The following is a 26,259-nucleotide window of genomic DNA, read 5'->3' as shown; positions in this document are numbered from 1 at the left end:
CATGGCTCTTCTCTCAGTTCTATGCAATGTACCTGTCTGTGTCCCCCCTGAATTGCAGACCCCTGAGCTGGCTGAGAACTTGCAGCTGCAGAGAGCACACCATAGGCAAGTTCATGCAACTGCCCTGGTTTTGACTGTTGGTCCAAGGACTTGTTCAGTCTTTTTTTGGTCTAGCACTGCATTACCTTCATTTCCAGCCACTGATGCAGACCCTCCAACCCTTTTCTAAACTAGCTTTCAGCAGCTTCATACCAGGTCAAGCTCCTCACAGGTGTCTGAATACAGAATGTCAGTGCTTCCACACTTATGATCCAGATTTGTTTCCACACTGAAAGACCAGGAAAAAAACTCCCAAGGCTTACTTCTCACAAGCCCACTGTTTCTTACAATCCTATCATCTTCCTTTACTATCTGAATCCCATTTCAGGTGCTATATATTTTGTGCAAGATCAGTATCAGCCCATTTAATCAACAGCAGCTTGAAATAAAATCTGTCTTCCACTTCTGGAACCTCTGAGCTGGTGCAAGATTCATAAAAATTGTTGTTAATAACCAAAACCCCACCCTTAACAACTCTTAAAATAATTCTTTGATGCAAGCTACCTAGACCTGTTGATTTAAAAAAATTCTAATCCTAATAGCTGTTGAATTTCATCATCAACATACTGAACAGTTGTATTCCCGCATGTTTCCACCATTACAAATTAATTTTTCTTTATTTAGACAGCATTTCCATTTCCACACCTTACAACCCACAGTGAGACCAATATTACAAAGACTGGGTTTTTTTCTCTTCCATGGCCCTTAGCAGTATTATTTCTGTATTTTTTCTCATGTCCTTTTGCTTCTTTTATCACATGTCTATATTTACTTTTCTATAGTTCCTACTTCATCACCACCATCCTTCCTTAGGTATTTCAAAAGACAGAATCATTAACATCAGGATGCTTCAGCAGCTGCCTGTTGACTTAAGTATCTCCTAAACGACGCATTTCATCTCAATGCTGATTTACCTTCTATCAACATCTTCCACTCTTTTGGCATGGTGTCCCAAACTGGGACTGTCCACAACTGGCTTTTTTGTACAGACAAGTATCTCTGGGAGCCCACAGGAGGTAGTTTTGGTTCAGGTTGGGCTGATCTGTCACCCTACACTGCTTCACCTGCATGACACCAAACTGGTCAAGTACCAGGGGTATCTTCTAGTCCCCACAATGACATCAGGAATATCTTCTATTTTACAAGATCAGCTCTGCAGAATGTCTCTCTCTACTTAATCCATCTACTACAAGTCACAACTGCTGCTCATCATTGGTCATCTTGAAACAAAACAGAAATGTGAAGAATAAACCATTCTCTGAAAAACCTCCAAAATGTCTCATCTTTTGCAACTCATTGCAATTCATCCACCTTTAATGCTTTAATACCAAGCATCACTGTTCAACTCTATTCTGCCACAGTTAAGGTGTGAATGACTAACCTGAGCATTTTAGATAGATCAAAGGCCCAGAGACTATCACCATATAGCATCTGCAAAATAACAACCTAACAAGTCTTGCCCAGTTATTCTGCGCTGCTTCCTCAGCTCATCTCTTGCAAGGGAAACCTCAGCAAAACTGTCCAAGGCTGTCCAGGGTGTAGCTAACGGCAGCAGATCTTCACTCAGAGATGATACTACCTTTCCGGAGTTCTAAATTTTAAGTCACACTGCAACGTCAGTTGCAGAATATTCAGATCAGAATATTCAGATCAGAATAACCTTAATATCTAATAATTTAATCTACTTTAATATTTGCAGTATAAACCCCAAATCTTTATCACTACATTTTAGCAAGCAATGGAAAACAATCTTGTTGGTATATGCCGTCACAAACATCCACATAGTATTAAAATACAAAATGTTAATTTGGTAAGGATGAATCACTTCAAACAAACCCTAACACCTTAATAAATCTCCAGTTATGCCTAAAGTTCTGCACTGAGATATAAAGAGCTTAATGTGTTTGCTGCTGCAAAAAACACAAATGCCTAATTCATTTCTCAGCCTGGTTTGCTCTGGAGCACAGAAAGCTGCAAAAATCATGACAGTAACTAATAGTTAGGCAGCGAGCCAGGACTGGGTTTGACTTGATGCAAAATCACCAACAAGAATTTTCTTTCTCTAAACAGGCAGGATGTCAGATGTAACCATTCCCAATGGCTCTGAAGCACCACTGTGATGACAGAGGACCCGATTCTGGTTCCATTTGTATCAGTATAAAACCACACTAACACTTGGTTTACCAGTAATTCTGTCCTGTTGATTGATCTGTACCTGAGATGACACTCTACAGGTGTTGAAAAGTAAAATGTGGGGCTCTCATCATGGGAAGAAATTATAACTGATGACAAATAAGACAGCATTCGCCTTAAAAAAACCCAAATGACCAGGATTTGGAAATTAAAAATAAAATGTAAAAATAAAAACTAGTATTTTTAAAGACTAACAACCAAGAGAAAAAGTCCAAGATTTAATTCCTGACATAATTTTGCCTTTTCTGTTAATCAGCAGATTTACTGAAGCAGGGGGATAAACCATTCCAGAATTATAAGTATCCCTAGAGCTCTAGCCTTCATATAACCCTGCAAAAACATGTGCAAAAACATCACGAAGAAAAGTTCTTCTGTGAACTGACCATACAGAATGAATTAATTCATTGGTAGTTGCAGTCTTATTCTGGCCTGACTTCAGTTTTTTACCATCTCTGCCTTCCCTGCTTAAAAGATAAATCCCCTATTCGTGTAGATTTTGGTCAGGAAATAATTACTCAGTGTGAGATGAACTAGATGATCTTCAAAGGTCCTTTCCAACCCAAACCATTCTACGATTCTACAACATTAAAATGAGATATAGAAGTATTCCCATTTGCATTAATCCACATTTCAAATACAGCTGACAGCAAGACCAATGCTATCTTTAAGGCAGTCCAGGGGCTGTTGTCTTCAACCCCTTTAACACAATTAATTGGGTTATTACAGCTGCCTTGATTGAAATGCTCCCATGTAAAAAAAACCCCTAGTAATTATTTTTCTCCCTTCCTCAGGCTTTGAACCAAGAGGAACATGAGATTTTTGTCTTCTTTTCACTTCTTCCTTCTCCTTGTGGTGTATTGCCTTCAACGAAGATTTTTCTTTGATTAAAACATGCTTGGTCAAAATTAAACTTCTATTACTTAAAACATATCTGCTCCAGCCCCTTCATATGCATTAACAGCATTCGCAAGGGATTTTGGAGGCTAGATTGTGGCTACTGAAATAATTCATTACAGAAAGTATTTTAAAAAAATTTTAACCTGACCTTCTCTCCACTGCAAGACGATATTTTTATGGTTAAAGGGCAGAAGAAAATGGACAGTTTGATACCATGGCACATCATTTCAGTTCTGCTTCAGTGCCTGCCCGTGCACCATGGCGCGGTGAAACCACCTCACGCTCAGCCGCCTGCAAACAGAAACTTCCTTCGAGATATCCTCAAGTGTCCCCAGCACAAACTGAATTTAAAGCAATGTGGTAAAAAACCAAGCGGACCAGACAGACAAGATTTGTGCAATTTCCAAAGCCAAAACATGGCTTTTTTTCCACGCAGGGCTACTGCAATACCACAAAACCTGTATCGCAGGCTGTCTTCAGAGCTGGTGCGTGAGCCGGGGAGATGTAAGCACCTTCTGAGAACCCCTGTGGGCACCCTGGATTTCTTCCCTCTCTGCAGCCTCACACTCAGCTTTTCACATAAAACTACCCCCAAATCCTTCCCATGCCTGCCCAAGGAAATACAACAGTCTTTTCCTTCTACCTTCAGGCTATCCCTAGCTTGCTTCCGGACATTTACCCTCCAGTTCCACCCCAGAGGCTGCCGCTGTCCTGCCCTGCTGTGGTAACTCGTTAACACTTTTCCCCGCCGTGTCCACCTCAGCTGACCTCCTGGTTCCAACCTGCTGTTGGTCCTTCTTGCTTTTACCCAGGGGGGCTCGGTGATCCTTGCCAGCCCATTAGCTGCACCCTCTTGACACATGCACAGATTCACAGCAGGGTGTATGAATTACAGCCTGGGATGTGGTTCTCTGTGCACTCCAGTTTGTCATTAACAGTGATAAATCCAAGCTGAGCATTGCAAAGGTAGTGATGGCATGTGTGCCTTTCTAAAATGTCTATTCTCCCTAATATTAACTGTAACACATGATTTATCTACCCAAAACGCAGAAGATTAACACATGATTTTATCTAACCAGACTTTAGAAGACTAAAGTTTCAGACTTGCAAAGCCCTTCAAGTCCTCTTACTCTTCCTCACTAAAGCTCCAGTGTAGCTCCTCATGGCACGGTGAGTTTAACATGACCTTCAGAAAGGGCTAAGCTGTACTTTCATCTCATCTTAAAGAAAAAAAGAAAAGAAAAAAAAAAAAGACAAAATAACTGAAAGGAATAGTATACACAAATCTTTTTTCATTTGTTGCATACAAGTATGAAATCATTCTTCACTTTCAGGATCAGTGAGGAGTCCTATAACACAACTAGCACTAATTGTGCTCAAAGTTGAGTTGATTTCTGCCTGCTTGATAGTGCCTCTTGCCTATCGTTTGCTCACAATCATGAAAAAAATTTAATCTTAATGCTCACTGTGGACTCAAGGTGGCTGTATACCTCAGACAAGAACGAACTAGGTGGACATCTGCTCTGAAAGTCCCCATTGTTTCCAGGTGCCCTCTCCAAAGCCCTTCTTGTGATGTGGAAAGATTCTGTCCACTTATGCTTTCCAGCCAAAATTGCCATGTAATAGCCATGCTCTAATGCAGATCAGTCATTCAGTCTTGCCTCTGGTAGCAGACCTGTGGGGTTCACTCAGCGTGAGGCAATAGAAGGAACAGTGCATCTTCAGAGAGAAAGGAAGATACTACTTGACAGCTCTGCAAATTAGAGTAAAATTGTGGGCGGCATACAATCCGCCTTGCTTGAGTTTTGCTATCAAGAAAGAGAGGGCTGAAAAATGTTATGTGTGAATGCTTCAAAAGAAAGAAACTATTTGGAACTTTCCACAAACAGGAGTCAGAAAGCCAGCTCAGTTGCAAAGCAGTCAAAATATGTATCTATTACCTCTCCCTGATTTTACTTTTTCCTGGGCTTCTACTCTGAGTAGGGTCGACATAGCACTGAGGGAGATGCTGTAGTTGGGAACTATCAGTGTTAGGTTCAGTGGTTGGACTGGATGATCTTCAAGGTCTTTTCCTACCTAGATGATTCTGTCATTCTTATTATGGTCAGTATGGGGCACAGTAGAGGACGGTGAGCTGATTTTCAAGTATTATCATCTCATCTGCAGCGCTTGAGAGATGTTGCTTGGATGTTTCCAGCCTTTCTGGCTCCGGCAGATCATAATATGGGCATAATCTTTCTTGTCACTGTATCAATAGCATGGCTCATGGACCACATGTTTGATCTGGTGTTCACCAGCCTGTACAGCAACAGTGAAAACAAAAGCAGAATTCTTGGTTTCCTCCGAGGTCAGATGGAACCTGATCATGATGTAACAGTCTAGCTAGTTCTCCCCAGAGACACTTCTTGAAGGGTCTTTGAAAATGTGGACATCCAAAGGTGGGTCATGGGCAGATCTTGTGGTTGTGAACACCCTTCAAGATGACACTCTTGGCCTTCAGAGTTTTGGACTGCACACCTACCCTAGTGGGGATGGCTCTCTCCATTTTGGTCTTGAGCAACATCTTGGGATGAAAAGGATGGGCTCTGAATCACTGCATCTGTTCTTACATTTAGCTTTACATTAAGCATACATTTATTTGCCTTATAGAAATAATTTACCTTTTTCTCTGTCTCTGGCTATCCCCTCTGTTCACTTTGTCTACGTTCCAGTGGTCCACAAAAGTTGCCTTCGTTAACCCAAAACTTGTTTTGCAGATTTAGCCAGCTGAAACGATCTAAACGTACATACTTCACCAACTCGATCTCTAACTCTCTTTTTCCAAAGTCTCTGCTCCCTTTGCATCACTCTCTTAATTTCTCTTCTCCTTCTATCCACTATAATTTCACCCTAAGATGCACTTCAGGAAACATTTCATGTGAAACTGCAGGCAATCTTTCAAAGACACAGTCATTTAATAAGGTTTCACACATTTTTGTATTTGCTTTCCTCTCACTGACAAACAGCTTACATGAAATGCAAAACCTCCACTCTAAAATCATCACGCTACTCACATGAACCAATTTCATTACGTGTCTCCACAATTAAATACCAGGCTACACACTAAAAATTTTACCAGCTCAATTCCCCATGCAGATAAGCCACAAGTATATAAACTCCCATTTCTTAGACATAACCAGCTCAGTTCTGCCATGTCTGCCCCGATCAAAACTTCCCACTTAAGCCAATTTGAGTCAGATAAAACTGTCAAGGAGACTAAAGATCAAGCCCGAGCACTACAAAACGTCAAAGGCTGAAGAGCAGGCATTTCTTCAGCCAGATGAAAGGTTTTGACATTAAGTTAAAAGCTTGGGCTAACAAGATACTTTCTTTCTATTAGCACAACTGAATTTTTATTTATAGGATTCAAGATTGTGTGTGTATGTGTGAACTTTCTTTAAGTTTCCACTTCTAAAGCTAGGTCCTGCCTCCAAGGTGACACTGAGTACTCATCATTTGTTCTCCTGATCTGTTCCAGGGTCTTGGACGAATCAGAGTTTACACAGTGGGCCGGAACATGAGGCCTCTTTGTATGGAACATTTAGGAATATTTTTTGTAAAAAAATATAATATTTACTCTTCCAAGGCATCCTGGTCTTTAAACTTTTATGATTTAGCAGGAAAATAGTACACTTGCCACAGCATAAAGATTTTCCCCATCTTTTATTTCCTGGACAAATTTATTTTATAAAGAGCTGTTTCCTTAACTGAAATATTCTGATCTTGCTTAAACAGAACTATTTTTAGTACAGGCTTGAGAGGGAAATCATTCTAATGTTGTAACAATGAACACTGCAGTGAGATGCACAGCTGATTTTAGCATAGCTGTAACCTCCACTGCAGAATGATGCTCTTTTTTGTGTGTATAAGGGCAAATATATTCAATGATAGACAGTACTAAGTTGGGTATAAAATACATTTTCAGAAAAAAAAAAAAAAAAAAAAGCATTTTAACTTTTTACTGTTAGCTGCACTATGAACTAGCTTGAACTAGCATTTATTTAGACACATAATGAGCTCCCAAAAATTTGTGTTTCAAAGGGAATCATTGCTATGATTTGTCACTCAGTATATACACAGGGATCAAAAAATAGTCTGGATTTTTCATCCCTCACTTGAAGCAGGTGCTCCTAGGGAATTAAGCCATCGTTTGATCACTTCAGGGATCATCCGTTGACTTTACAAGCAACAGAAAGGGATATACAGACCAGTTCTTCCTAAATACTATGAAAAAGAGAATGTTCGCTTGCTCCTTACTCCAGTATATTGCAGTTGATTTATATGTCAGAAGAGTTATCTAAAGTTTTATAAGCCCATGAAAACTACATATTACTATTCCTTGGAGCAAACCTAGAGACAGCCTTCTGGCCCAGGACCTACTCGCAAAGTAGATCTGGATTTCTTGAACAGTAAATGTACTTTTTATGGTTTCCTTATGATGTTCAGAAGAAAAGACTGGACTATACATGCTCTGGACATAAAAGGGTGAAACTAAGAAAATAGTAGCTGACCTGTGCCATCAATATGTTCCTTCTGTAGAAAAAAATGGGAAAACCACCACACTGTCAGGAGGGGTGATATTTCCTATAATGACTACAAGGAGCTCCAGTGCTCAGGGGGCACATATCTTCAGCCAGATGAATGAGGAGATATGAATACTGTCATTTCACCCCCAAAAGCCACATTCCTTTTGCATTTTGTTAATAGGTGAAATATGTTATTGAAGAGAATGACCATTATGTTACTGTGACTACTGACAAGATTAGATAGGGCAACTTCTTTAGAGCACTGCAAGCAGAAAATAATGTTTTTCATTCCCACTGACTTTTCTGTGAACAGGTACCATTTAAACCTTTGTTTCTATTCCATTTGATTTCTTAACAAGAACATTTTAATTCACTTATTATTTAGGAAAGAAAAAATAGAACACAGAATAAGGTCAACAATTGACATAGCCCTTGTTTTCAAGATTTAACCTATTTTTTCCTCAGAAGGGATTTAGAAGGAAAAGGAAAAAGAAGGAAAAAATTACATATCTAATTCATAAACGGAATTTAAGTTGAGCTTGAGATAGCTATTGATTCACAGCGCCCAACTGGAAGACGCAATGGGTAGATACCATTCTGTAATGACTTTTCTATAGCTATCTGCCCCATGCTACAATTGTTGCGTAGGAAGAAATCTGTTCCTAAATGCGAACTGTAAGATTTAAAGAAAAAAAATATTTGTTTGCCTTAGGACTGTCTAATGAGTGTTAATACACAGCTCGACATACTGTAATAGGCTGTGTACAAGAAGCTCAGACACAGTGTGAGAAAATGCTTCTCAGCTGCTTCCTCACACTATTTGCTGTAAAATTAAAGCTGGGCAGGCACTGTGGAACCTGCTTCTAAATTAATCGTGACAATCTTCTAGAAAATCTCTATTAAAGATGGAAGCTTAAGAGCTTAATGTGTGCATAGTTTGTGCTTTAAAGGAGAGTCAGTGGCTCTAACCCACAGAACTGATCTTATGTTCATTTTTGGATTTCATTCACCAGCACACAAGAAAAGCCAGTGTTTGTTAACATTTGAATTTATGATTTTTTTTAACCCTTTCAGTATGGCAACAGCTTGTGTTTTCTCTCCTGAATTTGCTTGTTAATATCCATAAACTAAGCTAGACTTTGATGACTACACTTTCGTGTCATCTCGAAGCAGCAGATCATCTCCATGGAGCTCATGGTCCTCTCTAGGGAAATACCTTGTCCTCATCAGAGGTTGTGCTACCTAGCCAATTATTTTAGTTTCATTATTTTATTATTCTTAATTTTTATTTATGACTGAAAATAATCACAGGTGAAACTCCTGGCTACAAGGAGAGGCCAGGAGGTGGGTTGTCAACCCAGCCAAGAACCAGTGTAATGAACTGGGCAGGTCTCTGCTCCCATGTCTAAGTGGCTAATGGTGCCCCAGTTTCAAGTAATTCCTCACCCATGGTCCTGGCTGAACTTGTGCCCAGGTTGTCAATCGCATGGGATCATCTTCCTGGTCCACTTGCCCTCCCCCACCCCTAAAGCCTTGCCTGCAGATCACAGGACTGTGGTCACCCCATGGGACAGCTCAATTTTGTGACTCCGCGGTAATATCACAGAGATTTAGTTAGTATATATGTATTTATATATTATGTATATACATATATATTTAATATATACTATATATTAAATAATAGCTATTTATATGTATTATTATAATATATTATTTTTTCTAAGTCAGTCCCTTTTTCCTCCAATACTAACCGGAAAAAAACTAATTTAAAGTTGAATTAACACAGGCTACTTCTTGAGTACTGATTACTGAATGCCCATGTGAAGGTAATGTGCATGTTTTTCCAATTTTAGAAGTCTTATGTTTGAAAACATATAAAAAAGCATGTCAGAAATGAAACTAGATCAAGAAAGAGATCTACTAGGTTTACCATGGCATCCCCCACATTACGGAGACCTGTTTTCTGTCGTCTGATATGGCTGCGTGGGATTAATTTTTCATCCAATTCATCCTTTTTAAGGGTGTGTGTCATTACTCAGGTCACCAGTTTGAAAACTGTAAGTTCTTCTAGATCTTCTAGAACATTTCCAACAAAAAATTCTCTTTGGAATGAAGAAGCAACTTCTGGAAATGAAGCAATTAATTGCTAAAACATTTCCTTATGTTGAAAATTAGCCAAATGCAAAATAAGAAGAAAGAAATCTGGTACAACTTCTCCTTGGAGAGAGGTGGGGGAAAAGGAGCCCACATCTGAAGGATTTTGTGCATATTCCCATCCACCATCAAGAGAAATAATCTCTCAGATATAATTTTACCTCTCCCTGCTTCTGCACAGCTAGAGGTTGTTGGTTTGGGAGGGAAATGATGCACAGGGAACATTTTGATCTGGGACAAGCCTGTTGTAGTGAAGCCTTCATAACAATGGGATTATTTACATTTTTTAGGTGATTTTTTTTTTCTCTAGGATTCAGTGACATTATGTTTCTATTTGGGATTGTTTTGTTGACATGAAAGAGAGCTCATTCCTCACTGCTGTGGCACACTGGAATTACTGGGATACTAGACATTGCTTTGGTAAGGAGCATTTGTTCTTTCTTCTTAACAATCTACAGTTCTTGCTTCTCTAGAAACTTCTCTAGAAACCTCTAGAAGCACAAGGACACAGTTTGAATGGACTTGCTTCTTTCTACAGCGGTTTACAGATTTTTCCCTAGGGAGAGTGTTCTTTTATAAAGGGGTATTTTCTTTAATAAGGTATGCTTCAAACAACTCATATTAAAGCTCTTACACCTCGGCTGTGTGACTCTGCCAATGAATAATTCCCACTGGGAATGACTCTAAACCACGGCAATAGTCCTCCTGGGGCTCGCCCTCCTTTCAGCTGGAGGATACATCTTACAGATGGTTTAACAGGAAATAAAAAAAGAGAGATGAGAAGAGATCAAACACTGCACTCACAAAAAAAGTCAAAAGATGAGGACAGCAGGTTCACTGTATTTTTTGATAAAGTAAACAAGTGTCATACCTTTTTAAAAATTCCATATACTCAGTATGCTTGATGAGGCCTGTCCTCATCATTATTGTTTGAAAACATTGCCGATCAATAGCCCAAAGTTTCACATTTACGAGAGCTGGAAAAAAAACAAGACAAGGGGAAAATGTAATTAGCAAAATGTCAAAATTTGAAAAACCTGTTGTGAAATGCAGAGGAAAATGAATTAATTCATGAGAAAGCACAAAAATGGGTACACACTTCAAAAGAGTAACATAAAACTCATCTGCTGGACAATGGACTAAGCATACACTGAAATGATCTGAAATATTCTGTTTTAGCTGCAGTACATGAGGTTTTGGAAAGATTGCCTAAAAGCAACCATGAGATGAAAAGAAATCAATGCAGGCTGAAAGCAAGCAAGAAATAGGGGGTCAGTTCACTGTAACCTGGGACACATCATTGCCTATGACACGGAGTGATCTGGGGACATTTTTAGCGCATTATCCTGTTTCCAAGACAGCAAAATTCATTAAGGTTTCATCTTACTCTCAAAGTAGATGACAAATTTCTCCTTGACCTCAAGAGATTTTCCAGAACTGAGTCCTGTTATATACTAAAAATTGAACACCTCACGATTCTGAAGGTTTTGAGTAATTTTTTTCCAACTTTAGTTTTCAGGTCTCTGATAAATTCTAAGACTTCAGTGTTACACACCATACGCTACATCATATACTTCAGGAGAAACGTCCCGTTGTAAACACAAGCATGACAGATTACCACTGCATAAAGTACAGATGCTTAAAGAAAACCAGATCATGTGAATTGGATGCACAGAACCCAACTGGTCCAGATTTTCATCTTAAATGTGGATTAGACATTTGCATCAACCATAAATGTTTGCATACATATACAGTTTCCAATAGAGTTTCTCCTTAGAGAAACAGTTCAATTAAATCTAAGGACCTCTGCACTTGCATTTGGTCTTGCTTTGTTTTCTTCCAGAGAGTAATTGTAGTAAATTTCATCCCCATATCCCATTTCACTACAGGAAACAGAAATGAGCAAAATTACTTTCAATAAAATATTTACAAATATTATCACAAATAAAAATCCAAGAAATGACTTTGCTTTTATTTGCTAGTCCTTTAGTTTACAAACATGCTGGTTAATGAGTTTTTATCCCTAACAGCATTTACAGGATGTAAAACCTTCAAAGTGCAAATTCAAATTTGTCTTCTCAAATTGCATTGCAGAAGTGATTGCATCACATCATTTAAAGCCTCTTCTCATTTTCAAGACAGAAATTCCTTTCTGAGAAGTGGTTTTAGTTTTATAATCAAACTGATGAGAAAGAATCACCTATATCTTTAGTATGAGAGATTTCTGTAAAAAAAAGTTAGCCTTTCACTCTTCAGAGTGGAAGAGAAAATTAGTGTCAGTGGCATCTCTAGTCTTCTTTTTTTTTTTTTTAACTGTCTTCTGCAAAATAGGTATTTTAATTGATTTGTAGATGAGCTCTATCCTAGAGGAAGAATTACTATTTTTCAACAGGGTTGTGGGGAGGACCTTATTCAAAAGGACTGTCTCCTGTTGTACTGGCAAATGATGATAAGGGTTGGTACCAATTCAATAAAAATTCAGAAAAATCCGAGTAAATTCACTAAAAGCAGGAAAATACTATCTTATAAAGTAGGTGCTTTCTATCTAGGTGAACAAATGTAGGTGATTCCAGCCAGCCTGGCCATTTCAGGATGGTCTGTGTTCAGTGTGATGTATGATTGTTTCACAAGGTGAAAAGGTGACTTTCACGAATGGCAGAAACACTGATAATGTAGTGAATGTGAACACAATGAATGAAATACACGTTGGGGGTTTTGTTGTTTGGACTACAACATCCAACAGCATCCCAGTGCCCTATCATGAACACATACCATGAACACATCTTATTAGTTCATCAGAAGTAATTTTTCCAAAGTACAGCCATTCTTTAGAGTAAAATTCAAGTTTTCACCTCTATTACGTTCACACAGTCTTCATAGCAAATGCATGACTATTAAGGTGATACCTCTAGTTGGGTAAGCTCAGACAATAGCAAATACTTAAATTCACCTTTTTTTTTTCTATTGTCTCATGGAATTCTGAAAGACAGGGCATCCTTCCTAGAAATAATTCTGTCTGCTGCTGCTTCTCAATGTATTTTATTGGATCCATCATCTTATGCAAACAAGTAGCTCCAAAAAATAAGAAGTTTCATCCCAGTACCAATCCTGGCCCACTAGTCCTTAATGGACATGTTTGATCAGCACCTGGGACCAAATTCCTGCTGGAGTCCATCACAGTCCATTAAGAGCTTGGCTTTGGAATAGCAGAGTCCCTTGGCCCGTCAGACACATTTATAAGCTCTATGTCATTATACTTTAAAGCAGTGATTGATGGCAATGAGCTAACTCTTATTTTTCACATACATAGTAAATGATGAAGGTACTCAGTGGATTTTCCTTCCCACAATGGGGTTCAGATACAGCTGCAAAGATACCACTTATCTCTGAGGTTCACACAGGTACCATGGAGCCAGATAAGTGGCAAACATTTACTGATTCTCCTCTGCTCACTAGATGCTTTATGAAGCACCACATCGTACTCGATATCAATCCCCAAAGACGACAAAGAGTTGCTGCTGCATGGCCCGTGCTAGGGATGTTTTCATGCCATCTCTTAATGCACTTAGGTAAACAGCAAATGCAATTTAGTACCTCTCGAGCAAAATGAAGATCCATATTGCTGCTAAGAATTGTTCTGTAAAAACAAATCTCTGCAGCTGGCAACCAACCTTCATGGGAGCACAGGAGCAGAGGCTTACTTAGCGAGCCTAGAACAGGTCACATTCCTCTGGTACCCTCTAGTAACCCAAGTCATATATCTACATACAACTATATTTATGTATAAGATATATACACAAAATTACATATATACACACATATATATGTAAGGCCTGGCCTTTCGAGGCCAGGCTGGATGAGGCTTTGAGCAACCTGGTCTAGCAGAAGGTGTTCCTGCCCATGGCAGGGGGGTTGGAACTATGTGATCTTTAAGGTCCCTTCCAACTCAAACCATTCTAGGATTCTATGATATACATTTTTCTATATAATGTATGTAATATTATATATATTTTTATAGACACATTATATGTAATTATGTATCATATTATTATATACTGTATAATGTATATTTTAATATATACACATGCGTACCCTCTAGTTATACACACCAGTGTGTACCAGCCCCCTCACAAGGACCATGCAGCTCAGGAAGAATTAAGGGCAGACAATGCACTTCTGCACTGCTAATTATAATCACTACTCATACTTTATATTCACATTTATCCTGCCTAATGATAAACAGATGTTTTAATAATGGCTAATTACAGTAGAGCTTTAAATGTCAATAAGACCCTTATAATCAGGTGTGAGCGTAACCTCCTGTGATGCTTAAAATCCTCTGTAAATGTGTTAGAGGGTTACTGAAGGAACAGCACAAATTCTGTAAGGTCTGATGATATTGACAACTTCAAAGAGATATATTCATGAACGCCCAAGATGAAAAACATGTATATGAGATGTATACCACAAAGTCAACTCTGCTGTGAATCACTGAGTTATAACAGATACAGAGGTGATGCAAGAGATCTCATCCGTCCCTCTGCAAAGAGAGTGTGTTGTATGTTGGAGGTAAAACTTTCTGTGAAGCGTGATTTCAGGAGAATATCCTATTCTCTGACTGCAAGAACTACAACCATAAAAAATATGATAAATAACATTATGAAAACAGGTGTGTACATATATCCTTAATGAGAGTTTCCTAAGACTACTCAATAATATAAAATATTACACTGAAATCAAATCAGCTAAGCCAGTTATACTGCAATTAAAGTTTATTGCCTCTTTTACACTTTTTCATACTAAAATGTTACAGTTGGGGTTTCATTTTATCTTTCTAAGGGCACATAACACAATCACTGATCACCCTAGCAGCCACCAAGATTTTGGCTGCCATGCAAAAGAAGCAGCAACACTATAAAGCAACAATATGCATACTCACAAACTAAGGTATATTATAAAATGTCTATTGGCATGTACACTCCTCCTTCACCTGAGGAACAGATAAAAGTAGGGATGCCAAGGACTGGGACCTCTAAATGATTAATTAGATGATACAGCTCTCCAGGTGAGGGTCTCAGATGATGTTGGGCATTCTGCAGTCATTGCAGAATATTTCAATTGCGTGTTAGAGATGAGCAATCCCATAAAAATAAGGATTTGATGTGAGCTCCTAACAAAGGTGCTAGATAATTGTAAAAATATGGCTAAAGTACTGAATGGCTAAATTAACCCCCGCTAAGGCACAGCTCCTTATGCTTTCCAGCAAGTTTTCCTTTGAGAAATGGATTCATCTGAATCTGAAACTCCAGATGAAAGTGATGCGGTGCAAGGGCTGAAACCAAAGCAAAATGCTCCGGGATAAACAAGGCATTTCTTGGGTCAAAACTGGACAGGAGTGGAGATATGATCATTAAAGTTTAAATTTGAAGTGTTCATCGTGGTCAGTACTAAATTTTTGATAACAAGTTGACTGAAATTATTTCTGTCAGCTGTTTCAGATTTGGATCCCTCTCCACATGAAGAGCACCGACTGAAGCAAATAAACAATTTCAATAAGCAATTTCAAACTTTTTTTCAAAAAAAGAATTTTTCTTCCTATTCATTTACCTGGGCAACCTATGAAAATATAACTCATTTTAAACAGGTGAAAACGCATCCCCAGGGCTATAGAGTCCCCAGTACAGCCAAAAGCTTGGGTTATCTCCTGGCTGGTCTATCCACATCCACTGTCTCACTCGTGTGCTGGGAGGTCTTTGAACATAAAGCAATGCAAGATAAAGGTATTTTGTCTGGTTGAAAAGGGTCATGTATGCATATCCTTCATGACACAGCACAAACTTGATGGATTCATCAGCTCAGACCCTCTCTGAGTGTTTTCTCCCTGTCCAAGGCAGGCACAATTTCAGGGTGAGGTAAAAGAGGAAAACTAAAAGCAGATTTTTAGGTTGCAGCTGAGCCCGCAGATCTTCCCACCACCTGATGGGATTTTACCATCAGTCCGTGCAGCCACAGACCCTGGTGGGGCCACCCTGGTGCTCTGCACCACCGAGCTGGAGCCAGAGGGATTCTGGGGAGGGTGGACGGGAACAGGCCACGGCGCTGAGGAGAGGAAGGCCAGGGAGGCTGCCTTCTTCTTGCTTAGCTTTGCATCTTGGTCTAATCGAAACATCTTGGTTTCGATAAGTCTCCTTCTGAAACCACAGCACCATGTTTGAAACTGCAATTTTTATCTGGTCTTTACTGTCTATACTGCTATGAATTACAGTATCATTTTGGTGTCAGTAGGGGTATAATACATACTTCCATAAAAATTAGAGTAAGTATTCAGATTTCCTCCATCTATTGCACTAAATAATAGGGACTATTCATCACTGATCCTCTCCAAGGCTTAATTATCTTAATTTTTAATACTGCCGTCATGTCTCCAGCTTGCTGAAGGACAAAATTTTTGCTATTTTGCTTCTTTTCTTCTTGTGGACCCAGCAGCTGAAAATTACGGACCTCAGGCTCAGATCTGAGCTACTCCTTTTCACATGCTACTCCTGCATCACACACAAAGGCAGTGAAACAGGGGTGGTGGGGTGGGGGGAATTGCAAAGTTTTAAGTGAAAAAAAGTATTTACATTAGAGCAACTTTTTATTATTTATATGTGTTATATATTACTATATGTTAATATAGCTGGGGAAGTGCTTCAGGAGCAGTTGCTAAGATGCACCTGAAAACAAAGCATCATTTTGCATGGCATTATTGGAAAACCATCTTCCCAACACAGATTTTAAGCATGGGTTCCTTTTGTGCAAAGCCAGATCAGTTGCAAAATGTCCTTTTAACCACAGCCAGTGCAGCAAAGCTTTATCAGTAAAACATTAAAAGATGCTTGAAATCCTTAAAATCAGAGCAACCACCAGAATAGTGCCCAGATAGGTGCATTATTTCAAAATGAAATGCAATATTCATATGGTTCTGCAATCCTTTAGCTTCTTTCCAAGTTTTTACATGCTCAGTGAAGCCTTTCCAAGTTTTTCAAGGATCACCGAGTGAATCATCCTCAGCTCAAGCACTCGCTGGCGGTGTTATCGGACCTGAAACTTTTTATTGCCTTGCACTGCAAGCCAGAATTCATCACCACGCTTTTGCTTTTAGGCTATTTTATTCAAATAACTGTTTGCTTATCTGCCCTGGAAAGCCTCAGGCAAAGGAGCAGCAGCACCTTCGCGTCCTTTGGGCCTTTCTGGCAGCAACGATACGTAAAATTTCCACTCAAATTGAACCATCCTTCCACTTGGGTTTGATTTTGCAGGGATTATTGTGCAAATTATTGTCGGGGAGAACATAGTCATTTCCAGTAAGTTGTGTTCCATCATGTGTATCGCATAAAATGATGCTGAAAAGTACATTTAAATAAACAGAAGGAGCACATTGAATTGTTTTACCCCATCAGACACACCGTGAATCACGAACCAGGCCCCAGCAGACTGGGTTTTGGGATACAGCATAGGATGACGCAGAGGGGATGTATTTAAAAGCTGGAGCAAGAATGAATTTCTCTGTTCTCAGATGTTTCTGTTTCAAGTTTCTAACAACAATGGCACTGGTACAATGACGACTTCACCCCAATGGTATCTGTTTTCTCAACAGGTCCTTTCCTGTAACTCCCCAGAGGGATTTTATCACCTCATACTGTGTAAAGGAGTAATTTTACATTTGGCCAAGGAAATATTCAGCGCTCAAGCAATGACAGATAAACATTTAATTATGCTTTTTCTCCCAGTACACTTTATATCCATGTTTAGATATAAACTGGAACAGTTTGTTAAAAATGTTTAGTAACAAAAAATTAAAACATACCCACAGAAACAGTAGAAAATGTCAGATTTATTTTGCAATCTTGGGCCAGAGCTGTGGCTTTTCCTGGTACACAGAGAGCAGGACAGGAATTAAGGAGAATCAAAAAGGAGAAGAAAAGGCAAAACAATTCCAGCAGGACTAATACTAAACCTAACCATGGGGCGCAGGATTATCTTCGATGCTGAGTGTCACAGTGTTAATGCTCAATGCCAGCGTTATGGCAGCGCTTCATACTGTGCAGTGCATTTTTGGGGTGTGGTATTGGGTCAGGATGGCAGCAGGACACCGCAGCCGTGGTCCTTCTCACAGCGCTGGGCTACAAACAGGGGGGGTTTGCCCACATAGTGGCAATTCTGTGCTGTGGTGTAGGTGCATGAGTAAGGATGAGGTTTTATCATCTCCATCCACCCCTTTGCAGACTGGCCATTTGGTACTGGTCTTTAAAGCAGAGGTTAAATAAGCACTTTTGTGAGTGCCTGAAATTATCAGCATACTACTGTGACCTGAAGCAGGTATCTCCAGAATTCATCTTTACATTGATCTTTCACATTTTTTTCCATCTCCCTCCCCGAGCTTTACTGACTTGAATTTTGTCACCAAAAATGTCTGTATTATGTACATTTTACAAAACCCTATTGTTCAGAAGTTCCTGGGCTGTGTTGCTCATGTGGAAGAGTGGGGGTAACTGATGTTCAAAGGCAACAACTGCTTCAATACTTGAGCTCTTTTCAGGTCATAAATAAAATTAATTTCTTATTTGTGTTTGCATGATCTTTCAATAAAAAAGAGCCTCTGCTTTGCCATGGATTCTGCAGTGAAGGGTACAGTTATCACCATGCTGTACCTACCCCAGCCCTTCCTCCTTAGCATCGCACTCCATCCCAGTGCCTAATTCTGAGGAGGGGAGGCAGGAAAATCCTCAACACTTTGGCACAACCGCACCTGAGTGTTAAAGCAAGAGATGCTTTTGAATTGGTATCTGGGATTATTTCTCATTAAAGAGAGCTAGCAATGGTGAGAAACCTCACAGGAAGAGGCTGCAGCCATGAATGCCACCTCTGACGCATCCACCAAGCTTCCCAGCAGGTGATGCTAGATTTCACCTACATGTAGTGTAGATAGAGGTAAAATAATCTCCACTTTCCATGAGATATAAGTCCTCTTCTTTTGAAAACCATAAACCATTTGCACTTTCATGGTACCCAAAGCACAAGCTGATCTTGAAATACATTAAGGAATGAAGATTGCTGCAGATCTATGAAAATGGGTATTTTTTCATACTAAATGGATAAAACATTCAAAACCAGATTAATGGGCAAGTCTTCGAATTGTATTATTTTTTAAAGAACTGCTTTGGCTGCTGTTTAAGCACTGGTCTCAGTGGTGACTAATAATATATGCAGGTTATGTGAGGAGGAAACAAAGCAGGAAGGACATGACTCAAGATAGCTCCAGATAGTTCTGGTTTTGCTACAATAAACTATGAAGACCCTGGACACCCCAAGGAAATATATACACTTTGCATAGGAATGAAAGAGACCTGGATAAGATCAGATCTGACTAAGAAAAGAAACTGATGGAAAATATTATTAAGAAACACTGCTCTTTTCCACCAGAATAAAATCGCCTCTAGTATTAAAAAGTCAGTGAACCACATTTCAGGGGTAGTAACATTACCGATGAAGGCATCCAGGAAAAACTGGGGCAAACAAAATGAAACACTGGAGGTGTACTGTAGAAATGACTCAGTGGAAATTATGACCACAGTTTCTGTTCAACTTTAGTAAGACATCAGTAAATAGAATAACACAGTTGATATTTAATTATAACTAATAGAACTGACTATTGGCTTCACTTTGGTTTTGGTATGTTATGCTGGAGAATGTGGGCTGGCTCCTTCCACTGAAGTGACTGGGCTCTGTGGGTTCAACACAATGGTTTACTTAAAATTAAAAAAGGATCAATTCATCCCATCGCCCATGCTATGCTGTTATTGTTCTTCAAAGGAAGGGGTGCACATAGTGTCTGAAGGACACTGAGGGGAGACTTTTCCCATTTGTGCTATGGGCTGGCTATCCTCACTGTTGGTAGGTCTGATTCAGAGGAAAAGCTGGACCTACCCCAAGCTCCCCCCATGTCTACCCCAGGGAGGTCTTGCCTTTTTGATTCCTTTGCTGTGGGCAATCTCCTCTGTGAAAACCCTGTATCGCAGCAGGAGAGGAATGAATATGTATAAAAATGGCAACTGGAGTTTTAGCTGACTTGTGAGAGCCCTGAGGCCCTTGCAAAGCTTCAGGCCAAACCACAGTTGACTTCAATGGAGAGGATTCCATCCTTACTCCTCCATCATACAGCCTACAACCTAAAATACCCTTACACTTAAGATCTATCAGCCAGTGCTAAGTAAAATAATCTGTATTAGATACTATGTAGGAGCCCAGGACTTTTCTTGCCAGAAGAGTGAACTTCATAATCCAACCTCTTGTCTTAATAAGCACCTTCACTGAACACTTCAAAGAAAACTACATGTCTCCTAATTAATTATTCAGGAATAACCCCAGCCTGAGTGTTTTTATTAATTTAAGGCCCATAATGTTTGGCTCAGGATATGTATTGGTTTTATCTAACATAACTCACAATCTTCCTATTACCTCCCAAAAATATCTCGGTCCTCTTCTGAAGACTTTTAACTTCTTGGCTTTAGTGAGAAGTTGTGATGAGGATTAATTAAGTATTATGAAAGTCTTTAATTGTATAATTTATTTTTCCTTGGAATTTCAAAACATCCACATCATCTGTAGTACAAAACCTGCATATCAGATGCCCTAATATGCTCTTTTTAAGCTAACTGCTATTTTACATAACCTTTACTATGTCATCTCTTATTCATCACTTCTGTGTAAATGTAGTTCTCTTCTTCTTACATTGCTATGATGCAGAAGTTTTTCTAGGTTCTTAATTAAACTTACCTCATATGAGCAAGAGCTCACAGACTACTTAAGAAATTATAGTATTGAACATCCATATAAAAGATGAAAGCTGAAATAGTTCCTTAAAGTAGTTTAAGAACAATCTATTCAGAACAATTTGAAAGCCACAAAAATACTTTCAAGTGCTATTTTGAGTTTGATGGAGAGTGATGTGTGTTAGCGGAGATTAATGGAAAACAAGAGGTGCAGGTCAGAAGCCTAAAATTTAGTTGCTCAAATAACTCATTTAACGCAATGAATACAAGAGGGGTTGAAGTAAAATGTCTCCAATTATTTGCAGAAGGAAAAGGAGAAAACAACCCAAACGTCCTATGGGGGACGCATCCCTTCATTGGCATGTCTAGATCATGAAAGCACTACCAAGAAACCTGTGTCTAAGAGTAATGAGCAAAGCAATATATTCACATTTTAAAGAGACCTACAAATCTGTTCTAGTTCATTGCCTAAAGGAGCCCCAAGAACAAGGAAACTGAATATACCCAATTAAAGGAGGTATCTTAATATTGCTTAATTTGGAAGGGAAGGCACTAATAAATGAAGAAGACAGCTTGGGGGACCATTAAAAAAGCAATGGAAAAAATAATAATAAAGAGATGAGACATCTCAGAGAGACTCCTCAGTACAGGTGGGGCAGCACCAGGGGTCTGCGTTTTGGGAAGGGAGGAATTGCTCTGATGCTAGAAAACAGAAATGGGCCAGAAAAATGGTGTGTGACTTCATGGCATTAGGACAAAAAGAGAAAAGGTCCTAAAAGCAGAGGAAAATCCCAGGCTGCAATACCTGTGGCTCCTGGGGTCTGAGCTGGAACGCTGCCAAGAGCCTTATGGAAGAATTTGTAAAGACAGTATAAATACATCCCACAAGTTGTTCCATTTCTTGAAGCTGTCCAGGATGGACAAGCATCCTTTTGATGGTCCTTCTGCTGAAAGAGCCTCTTTCATGCTTCTCATTTGAAAAATATACACATTTTGGTGTTCACCCTGAAAATTGATCTTGGGAAGTAGAGTGGCCTGGCTAGTCAGTAAAAAAATAAATATAACAAGAAGGCATGAAAACACAAAGCTACAGGGCAGAACTTGGGGTTAATTTTTTAAGATGATCTGCACAAGTTTAGAACTAGTTTGATTATTCATAGGGGTAAAGGTTTAAATGAATTTTTAAAGCCAGTGGTCAGTATCCTAAAGAGACATTTGCTTGAAAATTGTAATGGGTATGAGTATTTTAGGAATGATTGGAAAACACAAAAGAGATTTTAAACTCTATTTGAACAAAATTATTGCTTTAAGGATAGAGGGATGCCAGATAATACCTGCTAAATTAAAATAATGAAAAGAAGCACACATGCAGTGCCTTTTCTAAAAAGAAAGCTAAAGCACTTTATAAGCAATAATTATGCCTCACAACATTTGTGAAAGTTATAAAGTACAATATATTGTTATCACTGGAAGAGAGGGAAATGTCTCTGTCACTCCTGGTAGAAAGCTTTGATAAGACTTCAGCTCTCCCAAATTCACCAGTTCTCCATGCCCATTTCTTCACCTCAGAAGTAAGCCTTTGGCTCTTTCATTGCTCCGTTACCACCCAAGGTAGTGCTAACACTTAAAGCTGCTGGAAGTTATCCTCTTCCTTCCACAGAGTCATCACTAGACTTCCCGCAGCCACGGCAAAAAGGGAAAAGGGTGGTTTGAATGTTTAACGTCCCAGCAAGCCACAAAGCGATGAGGTGTTTTCCTCCATCCTTACTGCAGTGAGAGCACTGAGCTCTGCAACAGATTTTGACACTAAAAGACCTAAAATGAGGAGGAGTTTCAGCTTCATCAAATGATTTTTTTTTGAAGGACAACATCATACAGGTCCATGAAATCTATTTTCCAGTTATGAAAAACGTTTTTGTAAGGAAGACAATTTTATAAAGAACTGTTCACACGTAGCAAAATTAACGATACTTTCTAAAAAGTAATAAACCATTACTTTACTACTCTTTTTTTTTTTTTATTTTTCCTTCCCCAGCTCTAGGTACTATTTGACTATTTAGCTAGAAAAGTAGCTCCTACAGCCAACCTCCCATAAAGCTTATTCAACCAGATAGATCAGCAGGAAGCCATGTGGAAATCCATTTACACAGCCAGACACTCTCACTTATAATTCTGCACTGAGGGACGCTTTAATTCATGAATAACAATAAGAACAAGAAAAGTGCCATATATGCCTTCACTATGTGTAACTAATTGACCAGGGACACCTTTCTGGCAAGATGCTTTTTATTGATTGAAAAGGCTAATTAAAGCAGCGCATAGTATGGAATAGATGAGTGGTTTGGGTTTTTTTTTTCTTTATGTAACAAGTACCAAAATATCTCTGCTAACTTTCTCAGCCCTGGTATGCATAAAAACTTGTTACAGCTCCAGCAGAGAGTTTGCTGCAGGAGGTAATGGGATCCCCAGGGTCCCATTCATGTTTCCCAGACCCTCCCTCCTAATGCGCTGTCCCTGCCATGCATCACACGGCTGGATCTGTAAAGCTGCGTCTGCCGTAGGCTTGGCTCCACAGTTTCCAAAAGGAGGATGACACTACTGGCTTTTAGAGTTGCTTCATAGCTTTTATGGAAGGGGCTTTGTCATATATTTTTACTTCTTTTACGTATGAGCCGGTTCAAGTGCGTGTCTTGAATTTATTTTGCCACTGGGGCTTTTGATAAGCAAATGCACAACATACTCGGAAATGATGGCACAAAAGCTATAAATACAAAGGAAAAGCAAAAATGCAGCTGTCTGTATGTAAAGCAAAGTAAAGAATTTCCTTTTCACATGATATTATTAGTAGAATTAGTAGCAAACTTGTTCTGCTAAGCAAAAGGACACGTACATAAATGAAGGATTTTTTGACTGTATAATATTAATCAAAGTGACAGAATAAATTATTCTGTGAATAGTGTAAAATCAATGACAGCTGAGCCCTGTAATCTACTATGCAGCAATGGCCCTAGTAGGACACTACAAAATGGAAATAATCACAACACTGAGATAATTACACATTCCTAACTAAGAGAAAGGCAGAGCCAGGGCACAACCCTTGCCCGAGAGCCACAAGGCTCCGGGGCTGGTGCTCCCCTCCTCCAGCTGGGATATTTGTTTCATCATGCAAAAGACACTGAGGAAAAGGAATGAATGGAAAAATTATCCACCTTTCAGAGGCCATAAGGAAAATATCATTCTCAGCACAAAGCCATGACGTTTTGAACCCAACTATTTAAATTCTTATTGCCACATTCTCCTTGACCTTCTCTCTCTTTTCACTACAAATTTGAAATGTTATTTTATACCAGACCTTTAATTACTCTCTGTGATGTCATTAGCAGAAAAAACCCCTGGGTTTACCACATTTAAACTAAAATTCATCTAGGTTTCTAACCACTGGCTGCATAAACTTTAGTTAGTGCAAACAACCATGGACTTGCCCAAGCACAGCAGCAGAAGTGAAGATTTTGTTACCTTGCACCATTTTCAGATATATGTTTTCAGTAAAATACTGCATAGAGTTCTGAAATTTAGTGTTGTACGAAGTCTTACTGCATTGCTGTCATCTACAAAGAATGTTGAAGTTTCAGATATGAGTTTGGAGAACAGTATTTTGAGAAATCCAGAGAAGTTAAGCTGCATCTTGGTGGTGCACTAGGAATGTTAGGCATATAGAAACCTCAACAGCACAAAAGCTCCTCTTGTCTGTGATTTAAAAAGAGGCAGTTTACCAACTTAACCTTACAATAATTCCACGCTTTTAAACTCTTTTCTTATTTCCCAACAGCAGCATTTCCAACAGATCAGTCAAATAACCCATCCCCGACCTGCTCCCTGCCATCTCAGTAACGAGGATTAAAAGCTGCATCAAAATACATGAGTTCCTGAGCCCAGCACATGATGGCTCCAGACTTTTCTCTTGAGCACAAACTACTTGGAACAAGCATACTTTTTCAGAAACTTGTCCCATCAGCTATCACCTAGTTCTGTTTACTTTACATTTGCTTTCTAAAAGGTGTCTTATGGATGCCATGAGAGAACCAAAGACAGCCTTGAATCCCTCTGTTCCTGCTGTTCCATCACCTCTCACTGCCTATAAAAGTAATCCCAGCCAGAACTCTTTCCATTTCCCTGTAAGCACCCATGCTAGCAGACAGGGTGTCCACCTCTGCACACCTTTCCCCATCACCCAGAAGCTTCCCCAGTTTGGAGATGCCCCTTCCTACAAACTGCTTCACCTCCAGTCCCATGGGGCAAGTTGCAGACCTGACTGGAAAAAATGCCTGGTTTTGTTATGACACTGAAAAAAACCTTTTTTTTTTTTTTTTTTTTTCCCTCTCAATATTGCTTTTGGAGAATCTAAGCAAACCCTGTGGTGTTATGCACTGAGTATTAAAGATCTTTCCTAATGGTTTAGTTGTGCTTAAATAGCACAGAGTAGGGTGCAGAGTATGGGCTGGATTAATGCCTCTGCATGTCACATCCACTCCCCAGGGTTATTGTCTCTGCCCTCAGGAGAAGCTGCATTTTGGGGAACTTCATCTATCAAACAAATTTAAAACCCAAGCAAGACCCCATCCACAGGAGATTTAGCTATCTGAGGTAACAAGATGTATCTGAGAGATGTCCATGGAAAAGGGCAGAAGACCCAAAGCCAGACAGCTGTGGTAATGTAAGTAGCACAGCTTACATAGATAAAAAAGGGTCTGGTCATGCTGTACAGAAGTAACTACATAATATAACAAGATTAATATTGTTCGAACTCTCCACCTGAGGTTTAAGCTATGACTCGAATACTCGTCTTCTCTTTACATCTTCTTTTCTGTACTTACAGTCACTGCAACTTCTTTTTTCTCATTAATTCTGACACCTTCAAGCTGTTAAGTGCTTGAAGCCAGGGGAAGAGCACACCAACTACACTGTTTTTCTGAGGGGGAAAAAAACCAGCAACGCTACAAGCTAATGCAAACTGGTTATCGATAACCTCCATATCCACAGACCGATGAAACAGTCAGCAAGGGCTGTGTGAGAATCTCCCTGTTTTCAGAGAAGGGACTGTGCCTTGTGAGTTGTGCAAGCCAGGTAATTCAGTTTGCTTCTACATTTTTCTCCCTAAATTTTAATTATCAGATGGTTACAGGGGAATGATCATATGTATGCTTGCCTTGGTCATCATCTTTACATTAGGGGTCTGCTGCTGGTGATACCTGGATATCATGGGGCAGCTGGGATGTTCATCCTCACTTGTGCCAGTGGCAAAGCACCATCAGTAAAAGCTGTTATCAACTGCACTGACAGCAGGAAGACAATTCTGGGATGGTAAATCTTTTTTCTTTTGGTTCACACATCATTGCATAGCCTAAAATATTGATAAGCTTTTAATAGCTCCATTAATTCAACAGCAAACATTGGCATTTGCTGCTGCAATGCCTATAAGAATGAGAAATATAAGTGCAGCTTTGCTTCTGCTGGCAATGCAAAGAGCAAGTCACACT

General features: G+C 39.3%; 1 protein-coding gene across 3 annotated transcripts in view; it reads right to left on the bottom strand.

Annotated features, from left to right (window-relative positions):
- PRKG1 (protein kinase cGMP-dependent 1) overlaps positions 1-26,259 on the bottom strand; it is a 527,419-nt gene that overhangs the window by 188,509 nt on the left and 312,651 nt on the right. For all 3 annotated transcript variants that reach the window (XM_074924173.1, XM_074924172.1, XM_074924171.1), the window contains exon 4: positions 10,780-10,885. In XM_074924173.1, the coding sequence (XP_074780274.1) occupies positions 10,780-10,885 (106 nt within the window). The remainder of the gene's footprint in view (positions 1-10,779; positions 10,886-26,259) is intronic.

This window comes from Athene noctua, chromosome 21 (assembly GCF_965140245.1).
Source record: "Athene noctua chromosome 21, bAthNoc1.hap1.1, whole genome shotgun sequence".
NCBI classification, from domain to species: Eukaryota; Metazoa; Chordata; class Aves; order Strigiformes; family Strigidae; genus Athene; species Athene noctua.
Note: the sequence above shows the minus strand (reverse complement) of the source record. Positions and strands in the feature narration are given on the sequence as shown.